This window comes from Leptidea sinapis, chromosome 38 (assembly GCF_905404315.1).
Source record: "Leptidea sinapis chromosome 38, ilLepSina1.1, whole genome shotgun sequence".
NCBI lineage: Eukaryota > Metazoa > Arthropoda > Insecta > Lepidoptera > Pieridae > Leptidea > Leptidea sinapis.
The window spans coordinates 5030730-5052270 of record NC_066302.1 but is presented as its reverse complement, the minus strand read 5'-3'; the positions used below and the strand labels follow the sequence as shown (position 1 = coordinate 5052270).

At 33.8% G+C, this 21541-nt stretch overlaps 1 protein-coding gene across 2 annotated transcripts in view; it reads left to right on the top strand.

The window, feature by feature from the left end:
- The first annotated feature begins 1277 nt into the window (after positions 1–1277).
- Positions 1278–21541, top strand: part of LOC126975824 (probable phospholipid-transporting ATPase IA) — a 121256-nt gene continuing 100992 nt past the window's right edge. For both annotated transcript variants that reach the window (XM_050823851.1, XM_050823853.1), the window contains exons 1-2: positions 1278–1402; positions 3490–3600. In XM_050823851.1, coding sequence (XP_050679808.1) covers positions 1342–1402; positions 3490–3600 — 172 coding nt within the window. In that variant the 5' untranslated portion in view covers positions 1278–1341. The remainder of the gene's footprint in view (positions 1403–3489; positions 3601–21541) is intronic.

The window sequence follows — 21541 nt, the reverse complement described above, 5'->3', positions numbered from 1 at the left end:
ACTGTTGTATTTTAATAGTTATTAATTTATGCTGTGTACACACCCTCGTGGAGTTGCAGCCTATCTTGTATTTTGTTGTTTATTATGTATTTGTTGTGTGTACCTATTAAATAAATAAAAATAAATTGACCCCTAAAGCACTGTTTCTAATACCTTACAAAATTTATGCGTAACTTCTCCAAAATTGTCTCTCATCAGGAAACCTACGCATTGAGTAGTATACGTCATTTGACATAGTTTTTTGGAGTTTCAATAAGTTTCAAACGACCTCCATCGGTCGACCAACGACGATACGGAATTGTGTCTGGGTTTGTTTGCTCAACAGACCGAAGGTTGTCGAAACCACACAGATAGTACCGGTGGCACAACAGCTGCAGCTTGAACAATGGCGTCTTTGGTGATTGCCGAGAATACCATGCTGTGTTTTTAGAAAAAATAATATCTTCCTACTTCCGGTAGTGGAGAGCGGGGCTGGAAGTCCCTAACCGAGAGCGCCAGCAGTACTATATCTTCCGTTAGGTTATTGGCGTCTACACCATCAACAGAGCCCGTCTGCTTTTTTCTGAGGCCTTCTATCAGTCCACTCAAATACAAACGTGCTCCAACGTGTATGCATCCAAAGCTCCCCAGCCTCCTTTACACAATTTATCTGATTGAACTTCTTATTAATATAGGTACTCGAAAACGCTTCGCACATCGTAAGATAACGATAGGAGTAATTTCTTTCGACACAGTATCTTGCCGTTTGCTTCAGTGTCAGTATAGCAGTCTTTATTGACAGAGCCCTAAAGCCCAACTTCCCATTGTGCATACCTAATAATATATTCCTCGAACTTACTATGTAGCGAACGATTGAGTACTTTCACAATTATAGTAGTCAGGAATATGGATATATGTAAAAAGAATAGTGAGATTTCATAAGGAATTCGAAATACACAGTGATTATGGTTAGGGCATTTGGTAAATGCTCCAAGGCATACTGCAATTGTATTGAACCGGTTCGGTAAGTACTACAACAACTAAAATAAACTATTACAATCCGCGCATGAACATAATGCGCTACATAAGCATAATATTATTGAAGTAGTAGGTATATGTAGAACACAGTTAATTCATAAAAGGTATTTTAGTTTCACAAGCCTACAGACATAGATAGAACCACGAATACTGTTCATCTTCATTCACCCCACATACACAAGCAATTGTAAATAAAGATAAGTGACCCTACCGGAGATAAGGCTATAGCTATCAGTGTAATTAGTCCTCGCTCGGCGCGTGTCGAAGCAGCCGAGCGCGATGTAAATGATGTTGATGATGACAAGCCAGTTTAAAGTGTAGTGAATGGTGATGGTTCCTTTGAGAGTGATGAACACAAGGAATGGATACGAAGACCTGGACGGAGGTGATATTATATACCTTTAATTGTTTTTATTTTTATTGTCACAGTTATTTTATTCATATCTGTATGTAACAATGTTATATTATGTTATCAAGTTTGTATAATTATTCAAAGGGCAACATTATTTCTGTAGACAACTATTAACATTATCTAGGTAGGTACTTTTCTTAATTTTTAAAAATATAACTCACATCAGTACCTACCTAGAAAGGTGTAAATAAGTTGATACACTTTCGGGTTCTAACCGAACCATTTAAAAGTCTAGATTTTTAAACGAATTCTTCATATATTTAGACACTGTAGGTATTAATTAGTTAATAAATATTTTTCTAATCTTATATCTTCACGTTTCATTTCTGTATAAGGATACAACGGTCCTGTATGGCTTTATTCACGTCCACTTTACAAGCGGAAATATTTTGGTATTATTGTTAAGGTTAAGATTTTTACAGAGTATGAGATTGTTGCATCTGTTATAGGTAGGAAGAAATGTTGAGGGTTTTTTGTGATTTGAGTGTTTTTGCACCATTTTGCACAGATTGTAGCAAATGAGCTGTAAAATGCTATAGCTCTAAATATTGATTTAAAAGATTGGCGATGAGATTATTGCCACTTCTTCACATTATAGTTGCGGTAGATAGTGATCACTTCGACATTTATAGGTCATAATTTTGTCTTTTTATTTGGGACGAAAACTAAAGAACTTTTCAAGGTTAGGTTTTTTGTAATATTTTCATTTTCTATTAATATTTTTATATTAAAATTAAATAGGTCGTAATCTGGTTTCTTATTTTTAAATCATCAAAATTAACTATCGATTTCTTAGTCCACTTAAACACTAGCTACAGTGTTTACCACTATTTAAACGTTCTCTGCTGCTTCTATAAGGTTATTACCTGAGAGAAATCGGTTTATAGGTAACGGTAGTAGTAAATAATACACGTCCTTCCGTAACGAGGTCTAATTATGACTAGCAAAGAGAATATAATCACTACGTTCTGTGACTAGCGTCAAAGTGTGATCTACAAATCTATACATTATGCTTTACTACATATACCTTATAAGCTTAGAATAATAACGCTTATTCTGAGTCTATAATCATCAGCAAAGGTTAGGGTTATTTTCTATTTAAGGAATGTCACTTGTGTATAATAGGTACAGGACCGGACCTAATACACTCCCGTGGGGCACTCCAGGTTAATTTTTGAAGAGATAGATATCTTTCTGTCGTATTCTTAAATATTGGTAATATAAAATTCAAGAAATTTTGCAAATGGTTTTGGTACAGCCATTCTTAGCCTTTAAATAAGCCTTTCCAATTTTTTTATTCAAAATATGATTTTAAGATCACTTATTGAACGTCAAAAACTACCACCATTTGAAATAATGTGCCTCAGACCTGAGAAGAACTCAGCGGGCTTTCTTTTCATAAAAATATGGTAGCAATGTTATAATCGTACAATAAATATTTACAATTAAATAGCCTGAGGGTGTTCGCTCTATTCCTAGTCTGTGGTATCATAAAGAAAATCATTTATTTTATAATAACCTTTACGCACAAAAATTTTAAGTTTTTCAACAACTTTTTTCTTAATGATTGTTTAGGACCTGGGTTATAAATAGCGCGAATAACATATTCTGCAGCACAAAGATGGTATTAATATCGGCCACACTGCCCCATTACAATATATCATAGGACTTAAAACTATGAAAATAACTAAAGTAAACTGTTTTTGTTTTTTCTATCTTGCTGTATCGCTGGTATATATTATACTTATTGTATTTGCAATCCTCACTCTGGTGTTGCAAACAAGCATACACACAAAGTAATTCTTAGTAATTTACTAAGATATTGTGAATCTCCAAATAGTGAAAATGTGACGTTCCTCCACAGTGCAGTTTTCAAGGAACCTTCTTCATCTACGAACAACCAAACTGTAAAATTCCTTGAGTTGTGAATTCAGGTTGACACAACGGTCGTTTGATCTGATTTGGAGGAGAATGTGGGTGATGATCATGTCGTCAGGTGACTAATTCGCTCGTTTTTCCTCCTCTACAGTTAATAACTAATATATTTATTTTATTTTTAGATCAATCTTCGTCTCGGAACAACAGCTATGTACGCTCTGTTATTAACTTGAATTATCTGAGAAGAATATGGAACACTGCTCTTGGACACCTTCGATCTTGGACACGAATCGGTAAGCAATATTGATGATGTACAATGAAAAAATATAGTTTAAACTGTATAAGAAGTTAATAAGAAGTTTTGAAGTTAATCAAATAGATGACTATTGAAGTCCGAAGTAAGTATCCAAACGTTATAATATTATATTAAATCAAGAAAAACATAAAATAAACATAGGAACGGAAAAACGTGGTTCGTATTTTCCCCCCAACTACACCCCTACGGATTAGTTGTTCTTTGTTCTTGATTGCCTTCGTCGGCATTCAATTTCGTATCGCATTCCCTCGGGAACTCATAATAAAAAAGTTAGCGCCCGGTAGATTTAAACATCTTAGTGAAGTTCCATATTAATATAAATGAAAAACCAATAAAAATATGGAGTAAAACTATTAAATATAGCACTAACTTATGATTGGACTCGAATTATTTGTATTTTTGATTCGATATACCTTTGTGCCTTGACTATAAGCTAGCTTTAGATAGCTTTCTGTCGCCGTGGCCACATGAGTATCGTCGGCCCGACCTAAAGTTCGTATCGCGGCGCTCTACTTTGGGACTTTGAATACCGAAAATTCTCTCTAGTAGTAACCTTTTTCTCTAAATTGATATATATGTCGAATTGTTATTGTACATTTTATTGTTTCAAATCAAATGTTGTAACTGAAAAGTCACAAATTGACCTCGGAATATTTAGTTTGAGCCTAAAATTACTCCAAATACCAAATACAATTTATTGGTTTACAAAATGTGGAATAGTAAATTACATCATTTTTCTTAATTTTTTTTAGTCATGTATTATTATTAATTAATGAATATTTTAACCTTTAAATTCTACTAGTACACCCAGGGTTACCCCGCCCTATAAACAAGGTCACTGGCATAAAATGTTCCCTATATCCCTTTTCTTTGAGAAGTGATGGCGTGAATAAATCAAATACATACACATATAAACTCAAATTAGTTTTTTTTAATATCAATAATAAATATGAATGTTGGTCAAGCTCCATTTTAATGAGCATAATATTATTATGTTTTTCTTTCACATAATATTCTTCCACAAATTGTAATCGTTAGTACAATATACTTAAATTTTGTTTATAGGAATCGTCTTTATTGCTATATGTTGCTAGAAACAATTCAAACTAGGATCTCTACTCCCCAAGTAGTCCATTGAAATGTTACAATTTAAGGACCGAATATTGCATTTTTTAGAGGACGCAATTTTATTTTTGGAACATTTGTGGGGGTTAATAGAAGCTTAACCCCGAGTTTGTGGGGTTGCAGCCCTTGTCCCCCGGCCGCCATATTGGAAAAAGGGGTGCAAACACCGTTTTCGGATATCTCAGAAATTATGCGTCTGACAAAAAACCCAAAAAACTACCCACACATATCCCAAAACTAAAATTCCGTCCTCTAAAAAATGCAAAACTAATGTAACATTTCAATGGACTAAAGTCAAAATCAAAGATTTTATTCAAATAAAGATTGTCAAATCACGCCCGTCAAAATCTACCTACTCGTATTCGAAAAGGTATGCCGCCAGATCTCAAAAGAACGGGTTTACATATTTCTACTGTGCCGGGGGAAAAGACAGCCGGCCTCTATTCTAGTAATACAACTTTGATACCGCAGTACTTGTTCATTAAATGTATTATCTATGGTAATAGTATGATTAGAACAGTTTCTAGAAAATTCGCTTATATGCCTATTTACATACATTTCCTTATCAAGAATGTATTGAGAAGCAACAATATGATCAATAATTTGCTAAATAGTATTTTCTTTGATTAAGTCGAGTGTCACACATTTAAATAAAACACTTCGAAAGGATTAAAACGAGTCGGGTTAACTAAAATAAAAATGTAACTTTTACGCAAAGATCGAATGTAAAAAAAGTTACCTACAATTACACGCGTTTTAATCCTTTAAATGTGTTTAATTTAGATTTGTTAATTTCTTAAAATTTTTCTCTCAATAATTATTTAGGATCTAGTTCATAAGTAACTCAGAAAGCCCTCTAGGTTCCTGCAGCACAAAGATTTTATTAATATCGCCTACAATGCCAAAGAATATAAACACGAAGAATTTGCAAAAACCCAAGAAAACGAAATTCTTATTCTAAAAGTAGCTGAAAGTATTATTCCTGTTACTAAAAACAAACTAAATTATATTATTATCTTATTCAAAACGCCTAGCTAGGCAGCACAACGCGGTATACCATTTTTGCTATCAATATATTGTAGGCGCGTTAAAATTTAAAATGAATGATGAATTTTGTAAGACAATGGGCTGAAATTGTGTCTTTTTTAATTCAATTCAATTTAATTTTTATTCGTTAAAGGTAGGAACTGTAAAAAATGTGCAACTATATTGTCTTACAACTAATCGAACCTTGTCATTCGGTTTTGTTGCTGCCAGTGATCATAAACATCGATTGTGTGTATGTATGTAATATATTTATTCATAAAAGTTACAATTTCATTTAAACCATGCCCCGCAAAACTGCTTACGCACTTTGACTGCAGCTAATTCGCTTTATATAAACTATATTACTTAAATGGTTACAACGTATTTAACAAGTTTTTTTTTAAAAACCTTTTATATTTAGCAAGTGTAGGCTCACGTCTTGTGTTCTCGGGTAAACTATTGAGTAAGTATGGAACTCGTTTTTTTAACGTTCTATCTCCATAGTAATTTTGTACCATGGGTATTTCAAAATTACCTTTGAACCTGAACCTGAACAAAATGACCTTGTGCCAGTTTTATGCTGCACCAAATTAGTGAAACGATCCTGTTTACTATGATTGTTTACAAGTAGAAGATATTTATGTTTCAGGCTAGCCGGTAAAATTTTACATATTTTATATAGTTTAGAGCAGGGGTGCTCAAACGGTCGATCGGGATCGACAGGTCGATCGCGATTGCTTTTTGTGTCGATCTCGAGAAAAACATCAGGTATAATAAACTGAAATCGGTAATTACGTACCATCTTATGAAAAGTATGCTCAGGACATGCAGTGTCACGCTTCAACATCCACAGTCTATATGTAGTTAAGCTTAGAACTTAGAACGCGTTTGTTTTGTAAGAACCAATAAACTCGCAATTTTGAATAATAATTATGAGTTTTTTCATTGACATTTAAGAGCAGACCTACACTAACCTTGACTAAAAAAATGCATATTTTGCGCAAAACTAATATCTATGTCATCGTGACACTCTACCTAGACGACAATCCTTCATCACACTTGAAGCCTCTCAGAGCCGATCGATCGTAGTCTAACAATTTTGAGGTAGATCGCCAGCAGTTCAAGCTTGAGCACCCCTGTCTTAGAGTAATCTCCTTTACATTGATTCTTTGTCATTTTATTTAAGAGTAATTTTAAAAATCTTGTTTGCAATGAGGTTCCATAAAAATTAAATTTCATTTGACGATAATATTATAACATAGACTAATAGCTATATGAAATGGTAAGTATCTCCAACAACGATGCGGAACATTTAAGCCAGTACAAGGCAGCCTTGGTATTAACTGACATTTTACAAAAGAACTTCTAAATGAAACGTTACGGAACAAAGGGTGCATTCGTCCATATTTTATTAGTTTTGTTGAAACCAACGTACTTTGTTACTACCTACTCACGATTGCATTGAAAATAATCGAAATGATGCTACGATTTGTATCAGATCTAGATGTTTTATTTCGCCAACTTCGTGCGTCATATTATGATTAATAAAATGTAATGGAATTTTCCTTTACCTACAGTTTCTTGCCATCATAGCGAAAACTCAAATTAAAGTTACATATTAAAGTTCAGCTTATATTACATTACTGATTAAAAAAAACTAAAAACAAACTTAAAAAAGGTCTTACTTGAGAAAGTAAAAGAAAATGTGTGATAATGCTTAATGTTAATAATATAATGAAGTTCTTAATAATATAATCTGTATTTATGTATTTGATTTGTTGAGAGTTCATTGTACAAATTATTGTTTTAAATAAGAGCGTTATCTCGCCATGAAACGTTAAAGTTTGGCGAGTACAATATGTTTAGTTTTAAGTTTGTATACTGTTTTATAAAAAAAAAACATAGAAGAAAGAAACTTTTAGACAGAATACAAATATCAACCATAAAAAAGTACATAGGAATCAAAGATGTATCTATCACTATTAAGAAGCATAAGTAGAAGTGAGCTGGGCACAATCAGAGGACAGGCAAAATGGAGTGTTAATGAATTGGTGCACAGGACACATGAAAAGGAATAGGGACCAAAGATGGGTGGTTGACATAAGAATTGTAGCAGGAAGGATATGGACTAGAACTGCGGGGGTTACACTGGCTAGACGCGAAGAAGGATGTCATAAATAGAGCTTGGCAACACTTTCTAGCGCTGCACAAAGCGCAGGTCTGGCCACATATGCTGTCATCTCTGGTCAGGCGCACCCCAGTATCAGCTCGATCCATTTGACCACGTGCAACGCAGAGCAGCTTGAATTGTCCGGGACCCAGTGCTCTGTGAACGGCTGGATCACTTGGCGTTGCGTAAAGACGTCGCTTCAGTGTGTCATCTACCGCATTTATCATGGGGAGTGTTCCGAACAGATGTTTCACCTGATTCCTACCGCTAAATTCCACCTTCGCACGACACGCCACAGGTTAGGATGTCATCCCCACCATCTGGATATGTGGCGGTCCTCCACAGTGCGGTTTTCAAGGTGCTTACTTCCACGTACTACACAGCAGCGGAATGAGCTTCCTTGTGCGTGTTTCCCGGACGACAGGACTTGGGTACCTTCAAAAAAGCGCGTACACCTTCCTTAAAGGCGGGCAACGCACTTGTGATTCCTCTGGAGTTGCACTTGGATCTTTAGTTGTCACTATCTAATAAATATTTTTGACAACGTCTTTTTATACTTCAAGATGACCAAGACAAAAAACTACGTACTTACAACATAAATACTACTACTCTATAATGTTTATGCACATAAATAATTCATAATGCCAGGTTAATCAACAACCAAAACATGAAATTGGTGAAATTTGAAAACCGAATGATTCGTCAAACATTAATTTGTCGATGTGTCATGAACCGGAAGTAGGCAGCGCCCGGCGCCCGGTGCTATTTCCGCCCAGCGGCCATCACTACACCAAATAGACAGTTCACCGGGGCCGCGGTGGAACGCACCCTCTTAATATCCATCGTACCTAAGATAATATACTTTGAACGTTATTGGCAGACGACACAAATATAATAGAGATGTATTGGTCACCTTATTTCAATTATCAATAGTGGGCTACCGTCGAATCATACAACTCAAATAGATATTAAACTATTGGCTAACTTGTCTTGCTTATGATGAAGTGGAAAATCGTCTGATCAGACTGACATGACAAGCACACGCATTCCATAGATGGACTCAAGTGATTTTCATTATTATAACACTACAAATAAGGGATTGCTTGTAACTAATTCTAGTAGGCTTCATAAGATACATAATAGCATTAAGGGTAAATGTATACACATCTATAATAAAGTCCCAGCCACTGTTCAGGCATTATCTATAAATAAATTTAAATGTTTTATAAAAAAATGGCTCTGTCGTAAATCCTATGACTCCACTGCTGAGTATCTAAATGATCGGACAGCCTGGGACTAGATTGTGATTAAGAAAAGCATTGTACAATATTGTATATTATTATTGATAAGAGCGGAAAAAAAGAATGCTGGGAGAGTTTCTTGCGCCGCATCTTCTCTCTCAGAGCGCAATTTGTTTCCGAAGCGGTAGTAGTGTCTAGTATATTAGAAATGACATCAAAAAGAAATTCTCAAGGAATCAATGTTGAGAAAATAAATGCCTTTTATGCCTTTTAATTAAAGGTCCACATTCAAAACCCACATGCACACACTCACTCACACACACACACACAGTTTTCAGACTTGTTTTTATTGTGCGATAATTGTACAATTTGGTTTTTAATCATTTTTGTTTATTTCTATATTGTTCATTAAATAATATGTGTGTGTAATACAAGTGTCCTAAGACAACTTACTGGGAAGACTCAACCATTAAAAAAGTATATGTAATCTTTGAAATAAACTATTTTTTTTTTTTATATTAAAATAGGATAATTAGGAATTTATCATATTGAATGATATATTTACCTAAATTAATTAACCTACCATGGATGGGTTGCACTTTTTATTGGTCAATTACGAACACGGCGTTTAACACATTTAAAGTTATAACGAAAATAGTATATTAATAAAGATTGCTTTTATAGAAGTGGAGGACTTGCTTACATACTGTTCATCTGATGGTATCTGATCACCGCAGCTCATACTCTCGGCTCTCACTCTACCTGTGACGTCACCACACCACAGGTATTACAAAAGCGTTGCCGACCTGAAAGAGCTTAGAACAAACGTACATAATATTATGACACAAAAACCGAAAATGCATTTTTACGAGGTGGGTGGGAATCTTAAACCTAGTATACCACTTACTTATCACTTACCAGTGGGAGGCTCCTTTGCACAGGATGCCGGCTAGATTATGAGTACCACAACGATGCCTAGTTCTGCCGTGAAGCAATAATGTGTACATATTACTGTGATTTGGTCTGAAAGGCGCCGTAGCTAGTGAAATTACTGAGCGCAATTATAGTGCCGCTCAGAATTTTTGGGTTTTTCAAGAATTCTGAGCGGCACTGCATTGTAATAAGCAGGGCGTGTCAATTACCATCAGCTAAACGTCATGCTCGTCTCATCCCTTATTTTCATAAAAAAAGTATACTAGCGTAATCTAACGAACCCTGTGTGAGAGTGAGATAACTATCGTTATACAAAACTTAGGCGTGAGAAAGAGACGGAATAGATGGTCCGTGAAACCGTTTTGAAACAATTTAGTGTCCATTAGTCTCCTGTTAAATTGGACAGCATTTAAATTTTAGTGTTATTATCGTAATTGTTCTGTGGTTTAACGTATATTTATAAACAAATATAATGATGGCGTGTTCTGTGTTAGATTGTGTTGTATCTACAGCAACAATCCAAATATGCTGTAGTGTGACCAATTTGTGACAAACACTCCAATTTGTAATTTGTTTTGTGTATATGTTTTTTCTATTATATTATATAAATATTGTGTTTGTAACAAATAAATATATTTCTTTCTTTCTTTCAAATAAAGAAACATTTCACAGGTATAAATACTTATTTTTCTATAATCCTTTCGTAATCCTTATTTTCGTAGAAGATATTTTATATATATCCGTACCTGTCTATCCTTACCAACTATAGCGTTTATAATACCTATTGGTGAAATCATCATAAAAATTCTTAGTACAAATTAACATACATTACACAACATAGTTGTGCAAACACTTATATTATCTGGAGAACTGCTGGACTGATTTTCATGATTTTTAATTTATTGGATTTGCCTCCGTGCCGAATCGCAGAATATTATAAAATCATTGAAAAATTTATGAATAAAGAAAATACTTTCTTTCAGTTATAATCATTAGCACAATCTTCTAGAGGGTAAAACTTTTTTATGGAAAAAGAGGACTAAAGAGCGTATTAAATGTTACCCGGTGTTAAGTGATCACCGCCGCCTACACTCTCTTGCACACCAGAGGTATCACAAATTTTACCAATAGAAATTCAAAATTTTTGTGAGAAGTATATATACTACAATATATTAACCCAAAAAATTAAAAAAAACTTTTTCATATTAGTCGTATTTGTAAAATAGGTCGGAGATAAAACCGTCGAACAATAAAAATAAATTATATTATGTCAAAACAACGTTTGCCGGATCATCAATATATATCTGAAGTTTAAGCTTTCTTCTTTAAAATTTCCTTAATATGAAGCTGATGAAGTGATGTGAGAGGTTATTTTATATTGGGCATAAAAAGAATAAAAGGCATTTAGTTTCTCAAATTTGATTCCTTTAGATTTCTTTTTGATGTCATTTTGAATAACTTCTAGATACTACTACCGCTTCGGAAACAAATGGCGCTCTGAGAGTGAAGAAGCGGTGCAAGAAATTCTCCCAGTATTCTTTTTTTGTTCTCTTTTCAATAACAATAAACAATATTGTACAGTCATTCCTATCGCTATAAAACAATCACAATCTAGTCCCAGGCTGTCCGATTATTTAGATATTCAGCAGTGGAGTAATAGGATTTACGACAGAGCAATTTTTTTATAAAACATTTAAATTTATTTATAGATAATGCCTGAACAGTGGCTGGGACTTTATTATAGAAGTGTATACATTTACCCTTAAAGCTATTATGTATCTTATGTATACATTTGCCCATGAATGAGTGATCAGTGTGATGAAGTCTGAAAGTTGGAACAGCAAGTCTATTTCTACTTCCGATGTTTGATATTGTGATAGTCACTATTCTTAAAAATATATCTTTATTGTTATGAACGTACATAATGTTGTCATATATGTATTGGAAAGCAACTGTCATAATATTGATTTATTTATTAAAAACTGTACACGAATCACGAGGTCTTAATTTATAAATGGCGTGTACAACTCTCTTTTGTAATACAAAAATGATCAGTTGCTGATCCCATAACATAACTGATGACACTATGGAAGTAACTGAAATATACATGCCTTGCTGAAAACTCTCCCAACATCAGACAAAAATCAATTTTTTTTTGCAGCAAAACAGCCGAGCTTCGTTTTCCTGATAAGGTAGTTAAATGACTTAATAATCTTAATTTTTTTAACCGACTTCAGAAAAGGAGGAGGTTCTGAATACGTCGGTATGTTTTTTTTATGTTTGTTACCTCAGAACTTTCGACTGGGTGAGCCGATTATGATCATTATTTTTTGCTCAAAGATGGTGCTTCCCGTGTGATTATAAAAATAACAATAATCGTAACTAGAATTAGATTAATTAATTATACTGCCTAAGAATACGCAATTATGAAAAAAATTTTAAGTGCATATTATATCTTTTGTTTTGGAATTGTGTTTTTGTCGTTTGTTTTTTTGCTAAGTTTTTTTTAAATCGCTAAAATTAATCGTAAGATAAAATCGGATCGCATTGACAATGATATCGGAGGGAATGTCACCGGCAGCCTTATTAGAACCGTTTTGTACCTCACCGGTCACAGACATGTACCTAACATTAAGGGTGGCTTGCATCAACAAACTTTAGCAATACCAAACATTAAAGTACCCGCTAAACAAAGAATGTGTTGCATTATTTGACAACTTTTAGATGACGTCATAACTGTTAACCGTACCCGTCCAATCTTCGCCAGTTAAAGCTATTGTTAATGTTAAATAGCTAAATCCTGCTAAAAATTTCAAAAGAAATATTCGATATTTACTTGATTTTTACATAATATGCCAAGGAATACGATGGTGCAACACATTCCGCATAAAGTCAGCGTTATATTGTTAACCAATAAAGATGTATAGAACATCATTGCTGTTAACGTTAAATTTGACTTAAACCTTAAAAAAAAAATATTGAAGTAGGGCGATAAAGTATCCAAAAATTTTGAGTTTTCTTGAGCGTTAATTCGGTTGTCTTCCAACAATTAGACACGTGTTTCGCCTCTCAGTTGCTGATCATATAACATAACTGATGACATAAAACTATGGAAGTAACTGAAATATACATGCCTTGCTGTATCAACATCAGACAAAAATCTAATTTTTTTACACCAAAAACAGCCGAGCTTAGTTTTCCTGATAAGGTAGTTATGACTTAATAATCTTAATTTTTTTAACCGACTTTAAAAATGGAGGCGGTTCTCAATACGTCGGTATGTTTTTTTATGTTTGTTACCACAGAACTTTCGACTGAAACCTCGCCACGAGAGGGACGACTGGTGGTGAAGAATATGTGTGACGCACGCATTGTCTTGATGAACATGCTCTAACTTTGTTTTAATAAAACAAAATATGTATTATAATTTTCTAGAGTATAAGTATATCTATTATTTTTACAAACTACAGTATGTAGCTCTTATAGACGCTCTTATATAAGACACCTTAATAAATTTAAGGTGAAAATGATCAATGAATAAAGATATTTTGACTTTGACTTTACACGAGGTATCCTCAGGAGATGTTGACCCGCCAAACTCTGGCACGAGACTCAAGACTCAGTGTCTCGTTGTTTGAAGACAAATATTGGCGGAATTAACACTCAAGAAAACTCAATACATTTGGATTAAACCTTAAATATAACAGCTAAATTGATGCAACCCGGATTGCAAGACTGGCCCGAGTTAGATATTATAAGTTAGCTGAAAATTGTTATATCGACCTGAAATACGAGCAAGTAACTTTGTTATCTAATGGCTAGTTAGTGATGTACGCGAACGGTGAGGTAAGCTTTACTGACCAAACAGCCTTAACGAGGTTAATACAACATTGATACAGTCTAACTACGTAGGTGATTTAGTTTTATAGAACGACACACCTTTGAGTCAGCTGGGGGCTATTATTTCGTAGAATCATGCGATTGAAATCTTCGTAATATAAAAAATAATTCTGACATAAGTAAACACTACCTATACATATAAATTTGTAAAAAAATAACAACTATAACATATTTATTCAAACAAAGCAAATCTTATAACTATATTTATAATACTATGATTACATAAAATTAAAACTATCATGACGTGGAAGCGTACCAAGAATATTGGCAGCATTTCCGCGTTGGATAGCAAGGCTGTTCCGTTGACCGAAATAGCTGCCAGCGCTTGGGTTTTCAGAAGCCTTATTGAGGCGCGAAGTTAGTACTTTGTACATTCTGCGCGCCTCTTGGCCCCACAAGTGTCTGGACACCAAACGGCACAAAGACGCTTGCTCTCTTCGGCAGTTAAAGGAACAGCCCCACCAACTGACGTAACTTGGACATGAGAAGGAGCCAGAGTGTCGTAAGTAAGTCGCGGCCCAGACCAGCGCCCGTTAAAATAATAATAAATATAATTAGTTCAAATCAAATCAAAATCACTCTATACATGTAGGTCAAGGAAATTATACTTATGAATGTCAAAATTTTTTTCTTTTTACATGTACCGCCACTTTGGGAAAGGTTGAGCTTTACTGAGAAGAAGTGGCAAGAAACTCATTGCCACTCTTTAAAATTAACATTTACATCTACATGATTTAAGAAATCATTTAAATTACAATATACCAAGCTGTGGAATGAGCTTCCTTGTGTGGTGTTTCCGGGACTATACGACATGGGTTCCTTAAAGGCCGGCAAGGCTCTTATGATTCCTCTGGTGTTGCAAGAGAATGTGGGCGGCGGTGATCACTTAACACCAGGTGACCCGTACGCTTGTTTGTTCTCCTATTCCATAAAAAAGAATATACATTGAGTAATACAACAAAAATGCTCAAACGTCAAATAGTTAATGCCTTACACGAGTAAGTTGAAAGAGTAAAGGCAAGAGTTATTGAGTACAATAGATGCATCCACAGATACCTTAAATAAATAAAGGTATTATGCGAGCATTTTATTAGCGATTATAAAGAATGTATTTAACAACTTTAATTTAAAAAATATAAAGCAGAATATCTTGTAACAGGATCATCCTGCCACCATAAGTAGCGACCGTTCACGAGCATGACGCATGGGCCAGCCATATTCTGCTCAACCATATTTTAGGTAAGGGAACCTGTCTCACGTCGCTACCCCAAGCAGTGATATTTAGGTGAGAATCACGAAGCCTGTTACGAGAACTCAACCAAATAACAAAAAAGAATGCTCGTCTACATATTAAGCAATGCTCACTAAATACCTCGACTTACAATTTGATTATTTTGCTTAAATTTGAATAATTCATAATTATTATTATTATATCATTTAAACTAACTAAAGTAACTAAAAGCTCGAATCCTTTAGAGTGAAGGGCAATTCATACAAGCTTCATTTGAATAATCCTTTAAATTGTTATAAGATTTTTCAAAAAGCTTATTTTTAATCACGGACGAGTAAAAAAGAAGGACTCCGCGCCGTGATATTAGCAAGTGAAGCACCGTTATGCTAGTATGTGTGCGGTTACGGGGGATACTAGTTACACAATTTTTTCTCCCTTAAATAATCATATATGGCCACAAATACTTATATAGTATCGTTTTTACACTTTCTCACAACGCACGACGGCATTTTTAAAATATTTTATTGAGACGCAAACTGATCTGTCACAGACGATGACAGTTCTCATAATGGCCGCCTATCGGCTTGTAGTAGTGTAAGTGTGTGCGTGGGGCTATGTATTTACACGTTAATCGGCTTGTTTTGGTGCTACACTGTTGAGTCTGAGTCCTTTTTTTTTACTAGTCCGTGTGTTTAATATAGGCTTTGGACTTGTTGAGGGACATTTCTATTTATTCCTTTATAAATTGTCAATCGTGTCATTTGCGGTCAAACAGAAACGCAAAAATTTAAAAGCTGTTATTTTAACATTATACATAGATTCATTTTATAGACGACAGACGCTGTCCAGTACACACGTCTTAAATTTTAAAAATAGGTCCAGCCGTTAGGAGGAGTTCACTAACATACACATGGGCAGGAGAATTATATATGGACTAAATTGGGAATCTAAACCATACTGAAATTCACTGGAACACACAAACAATCATTAAAATCGGTCCAACCGTTTAGTAGGTATTTCAATTGTGAATCTAAACCATCCTCGAATCCACTTGAACACACACAAAAAAAATCATTCAAATCGCTAATAATTCAAAGCGAAGTTCACTGTCAACACACGTACAGAAGAATTATATACCTATATAAAGACTAGCTGACACAGCAAACGTTGTAATGGCGATATTAAAATCGCGATACAAAAGTAACTGTTGATCATAGATGGGTGAAAATTGAAGTTGTATGTATTTTCAATGCTGACGCATATACAAATAAATTAAAAAAAAATGTCAAAAAAAAAATTGGCGTGGACCACCCTTAACATTTAGGGGGATGAAAAATAGATGTTGTCCGATTCTCAGACTTACCCAATATGCACTCAAAATTTTATGAGAATTGGTCAAACCGTTTCGAAGGAGTTTAACTACAAACACCGCGACATGATAATTTTATATATTAGATATGTGTAGGCTTACATATAATAATTAAGATGCATGATATGTCCAATGTAATCTTAAGTTAGGTTAGAATTAAGTTACTGCCAGCATTTGTATGTAATGGCAACTTTAACAATTAACTAATTACTAGGCAAATCGAAGTTGCAACTGTATAGGTACAAATTCAAATATTTTTATTCAAAATAGGATGTGACATCACTTATTGAAAGTCAAAAAACTACCACCCATTCCAAAATGAATGCCTCAGACCTGAGAAGAATGGGCGCAACAAACTCAGCGGGCTTTTTTTTATCGAATAAATATGTTTACAAAGTAATATTGTACAATTAAACTTATTATTTAATAGCCCGAGGGCGGTCACTCCATTCCCAATCTGTGGTATCATTAAGAAAGTCATTTTTGTTATAGTAACCTTTACCACACAAACGTTTTTTAACAATTCTTTTGAATGTACAATGTAATATTGCGAAAGAGAGTCCTGTATTTACAACCAACTTATTTTTTATTAATAAAAGAGATTAGACGAGCAAGGCGTTCAGCTGCTTGTAATTGACACGCCCTGTCTATTACAATGCAGTGCCCCTCAGGATTCTTGAAAAACACAAAAATTCTGAGCGGCACTACAATTGCGCTCGTCACATTGAGTCAAAAAGATGTCAAGTCTCATTTGCCCAGTAATTTAACTAGCTACGGCGCCCTGAAGACCGAAACACAGGTAATGTTTACAAATGACTGCTTCACGGCAGAAATAGGCGCCGTTGTGTGGTACCCATAATCTAGCCGGCATCCTGTGCAAAGGAGCCTCCCACTTAAAAATTATTGTTATTTACCGAATATAAGAACTTTACTTTTGTACTTACGTTCTTACTTTTGTGTAGAATTGTAGAAACGACGATACCTAAATATATATAATATACATATTTATGACATGACATAATGACCCCGATAACATCACACTGGGCCCTTCACCCTAAGACTACACAATACTCAAATAAGACAAGAATCAGACACATAATAAAGCAATATAAAAAAGTAGATTAGATTTTCTTACCTTCGATTTGTTATTACTAATCTCGAAATGAGATAGGTATGTTAAAAATAACCATCCTTCATACCTAAATATATCTATATATATTATATCAAAATATTTTTTGTGACGCCACAAACAGCTGGGTTGGTACCATTTTTTGAATAGTATATAATAGAAATGTTTCAGTCTTTTTGTTTTTTGCTTATTTATCAATCTTAAGTTTATATTTATTTTCATATTATTCTTTTGTATTTGTACAAAACTACTTATACGTTTCAAAATAAAAAAATTTCATTCTTTCTTTCTAAATATTCATCTTCGGCATTTAACCATCCGTTAAAGACGATGAAATAATATAAAAAAATCAAATTAACTCTTCTGATAACGTTATAGTGTCGTAAATAAGTACAGAGATAATGAATACAATACCGCTGGGCTTTTATAGAAAAGTCAGAGGGTAGAGACAACTTCCCGCCCAGTGAGACATCGACGAGGCCACCGCCCGCCCGCCGCGCGTGTCGGATAAACTATTACGAATTAAAGATTAAAACTGTTTAAATTTAAACACAACTGGACTAAATTAAAATAATACTTGTAAACTTCAACTTCAAAAACAAACTATTCCACCGAGTTCTACAATAAAATTGTATTTGAATTAATCAATATTTAGCGCCTTTTTAACCCTTTGTAAAGATTTCAAAGTGCTTTTATGAATTATCATTTACGTTGTTAATATCGTAAGTTATCGCATAAACTAATTCCTCGTGCTGATATCGCGGTGATTACAAAGGTAACATGGAATTCATTAATTATTTATTGCAGTATATCGTATGAGGAAATGTGTTAAAACCGTCAACCACACCAAAATACGGCAAAGCAATTGAAAATGATTGTTACAACAGAAATAGACATATTGTTTAAAACTAGATTGGTTACTTCGTCAAAAGTTGGATCCAATCACCCAACTTTTTTCGAATAAAGTTTAAAATGAATTTAGTTTTGAATTTATTTCTCTTTCTTTCAATTTGAACTACATTTTAAATATTGTAGTATATTATTGAATAGAGATATTTACTAATGTGCTTGTTTAAGTAACTGAAAATCATAAGTGGTTTAAAGGGCATTAATAGAGTTCCGTAGACAACGACCTTCAGAGCCTCCTAATACTAAAAAGCTGTATTTTGGCTTAAATATGTTTAATACGTCCATTTCGATGTTTCTGGTGTCTTAACTTAAATTGGTGTGATAACCAATCTTTTTTATTTATTTACGTAAACTTATATGAAAGCATTTGTAAATAATCATAAAATTAATAAATATAATTATAAATTAATAAATAATCGTAATTAAAAATAATAAAGTAGTAGATGCTACGGGATCGCAGATAGGTACTCGCGATATGCAAGGAACCGTCGTACGCCAAACTTCTTCATCCTCAATAAACTCTTTAATATTATAATAACCCCATACCATTCAAACAATTTTAACATAATATGGCTTGAATGTTACGTCAGGAAATTCTGTTACGATCGTGGGGAGTTTATTACAGAATCTAACGGAATTTTTCATAAATGACTTATTTGTTCTCCTACTTAGTGGTTCTAAAAATGGGTAATTTTAATGTCTGGTATTAAACTTGTGCAGTTTACGCTCTTTAACATATTTATGCATATTTTTCCAATCATACATAATACTAGCTGACCCGACAGATGTTGTTCTGTACATAATAAATAAAAATACTGTTTTTTGAATTGAATTTGTCGATAATATTTCATAACGTCAAGAATTATTTCGTTAAATATGCTCCCTGTTGTTATAATGAAAGTGTTTCACGGCAGAATTGTCAAACCGTGCGTCAATAAATTCTCTCATACATATGTCCATACAAAACAAATAATGGAAATAAAATTAATTATGGGTCCCAAATCGAAATAAAAACTGCACTCCATGAAGTAATCCCGGTTAAAATCCGTTCATTAGTTTAGGAGTTCACTGGAAACAAACAATAGGACACTGGATTTATAAATATTAAGATTTTAATAGATATTATATTCTGATGGTACTGTAAGTAAATCATAATCAGTGTAGATTTGGCAAATAGGCCAAATATTAAGCTAATGTTAACAATTAATGAAGATAAACGGTCAAATTAGTTATATTATTCAATTTTTTAAACTTACTTTTTGTTGCAACTATCGATGTAAACGAGTGGTAATGAGTTACGTGCTACTTCTTCTCACGTAAACTTAGGTTTTTCCGAAGTGGTCGTAAATGGTAAAATGTATAATTTTGACATTCAAAGGTGTAAATTTTGACCCATTTAAATGAATCTAATTTGATGTAAGTAATTTGATTTGGTGTACGATGGGAAATAGCTTTTATAAAGTTGTTAGTTAAACACAATATAACATAACTTCATATGATATATATAAGGGTTCCGTACTATCCCTCGATCAAAGAGGTTCTTGATTAACGGTAACGCCTAAGAAACAACACGAGAAGTTGGTTGAACTACAGCCAATGCGTTTAAATGTTTCTCTAATGATAATTCTGTAGTTTCCCGAATGTTAGGCAGCCTTACAAATAAACGCGGGAAACGTGATACGTCCGAATAAACCATTCGTATTCTTAGTTTATTCTCAGGTATAACTTTATACGAAGTTTATTTGTAAGGTCGTTATCCTTTACGGCCACCCTTATAACAATGAGTTCTTATGTGCGAATAAGATCTCCTTGTTACAGATCCTATTATTCTAAATTTTTTAAGAGTTTCCGAATTCAGCGTGACAATTTTTTAGGCCGTGTCAACACGTCACGAACGGAAGAGGATGTATGGCGAGGCGATTCAAAGGGAAGAGAAACTTAATAGTCCTTTTAAATCTGTCTTTCGCCCGCCGTCTTTCTATGAATATGTAATGTAGATCTAAATCTAAATCTAGAGTCTGTCATAACCATAATGTTAACACCAGGAACAGGAATAAACTTATAATGCGTACTACTCGGCTAAGTCGAGATAGTAAGTCTTTTGTGGGACGATATACATATATGCTTTTACAAGATCCCAGAATATGTTCAAAACAAAAGTATTAGGATATTCAAGAGAATTGGTAAAAAACGATTGTGTGGTAAAGGTTACGATAACATAAATAACTTTCTTAATGATACCACAGATTGGGAATGTAGTGACCGCCCTCAGGCTATTAAATAATAAGTTTAATTGTACAATATTACTTTGTAAACATATTTTTTGATGAAATAAAGCCCGCTGAGTTTGTTGCGCCCATTCTTCTCAGGTCTGAGGCATTCTTTTTGGAATGGGTGGTAGTTTTTGACTTTCAATAAGTGATGACACAAATTATTTTGAATAAATGTATGTTTGAATTTGAAAAAAAAAATGAATTTATGGACAAGGTTTGATACGAACAAAGTCGCCAGAAGAAGCTAGTTAATAAAATAGTATGTTTGTTGCATCATTTTACATATTATATTGTAATTGAAATGATTTGTAAATCGATTGAAATGTAAATCTTGATATAAAAAGAGTGGCAATGAGTTTCTTGCTACTTCTTCTCACTAGCTCAACCATTTACGAAGTAGCGGTAGATTCAATAAGAAAATATTTTTTTGACATTCATAAGTATCGTTTCCGTGACCTACATGAATAAAGTTATTTTGATTTGATTGGATTTTATTATAAAGTAAAAGTGTGGAAAATATCACAATATTGAAAGTACATCACGGAATCCCCACTATTTACAAGTAGGGAGGTAGTGGGACCTACCTCCTGTCGACTTCGCTCGCCAACCCCG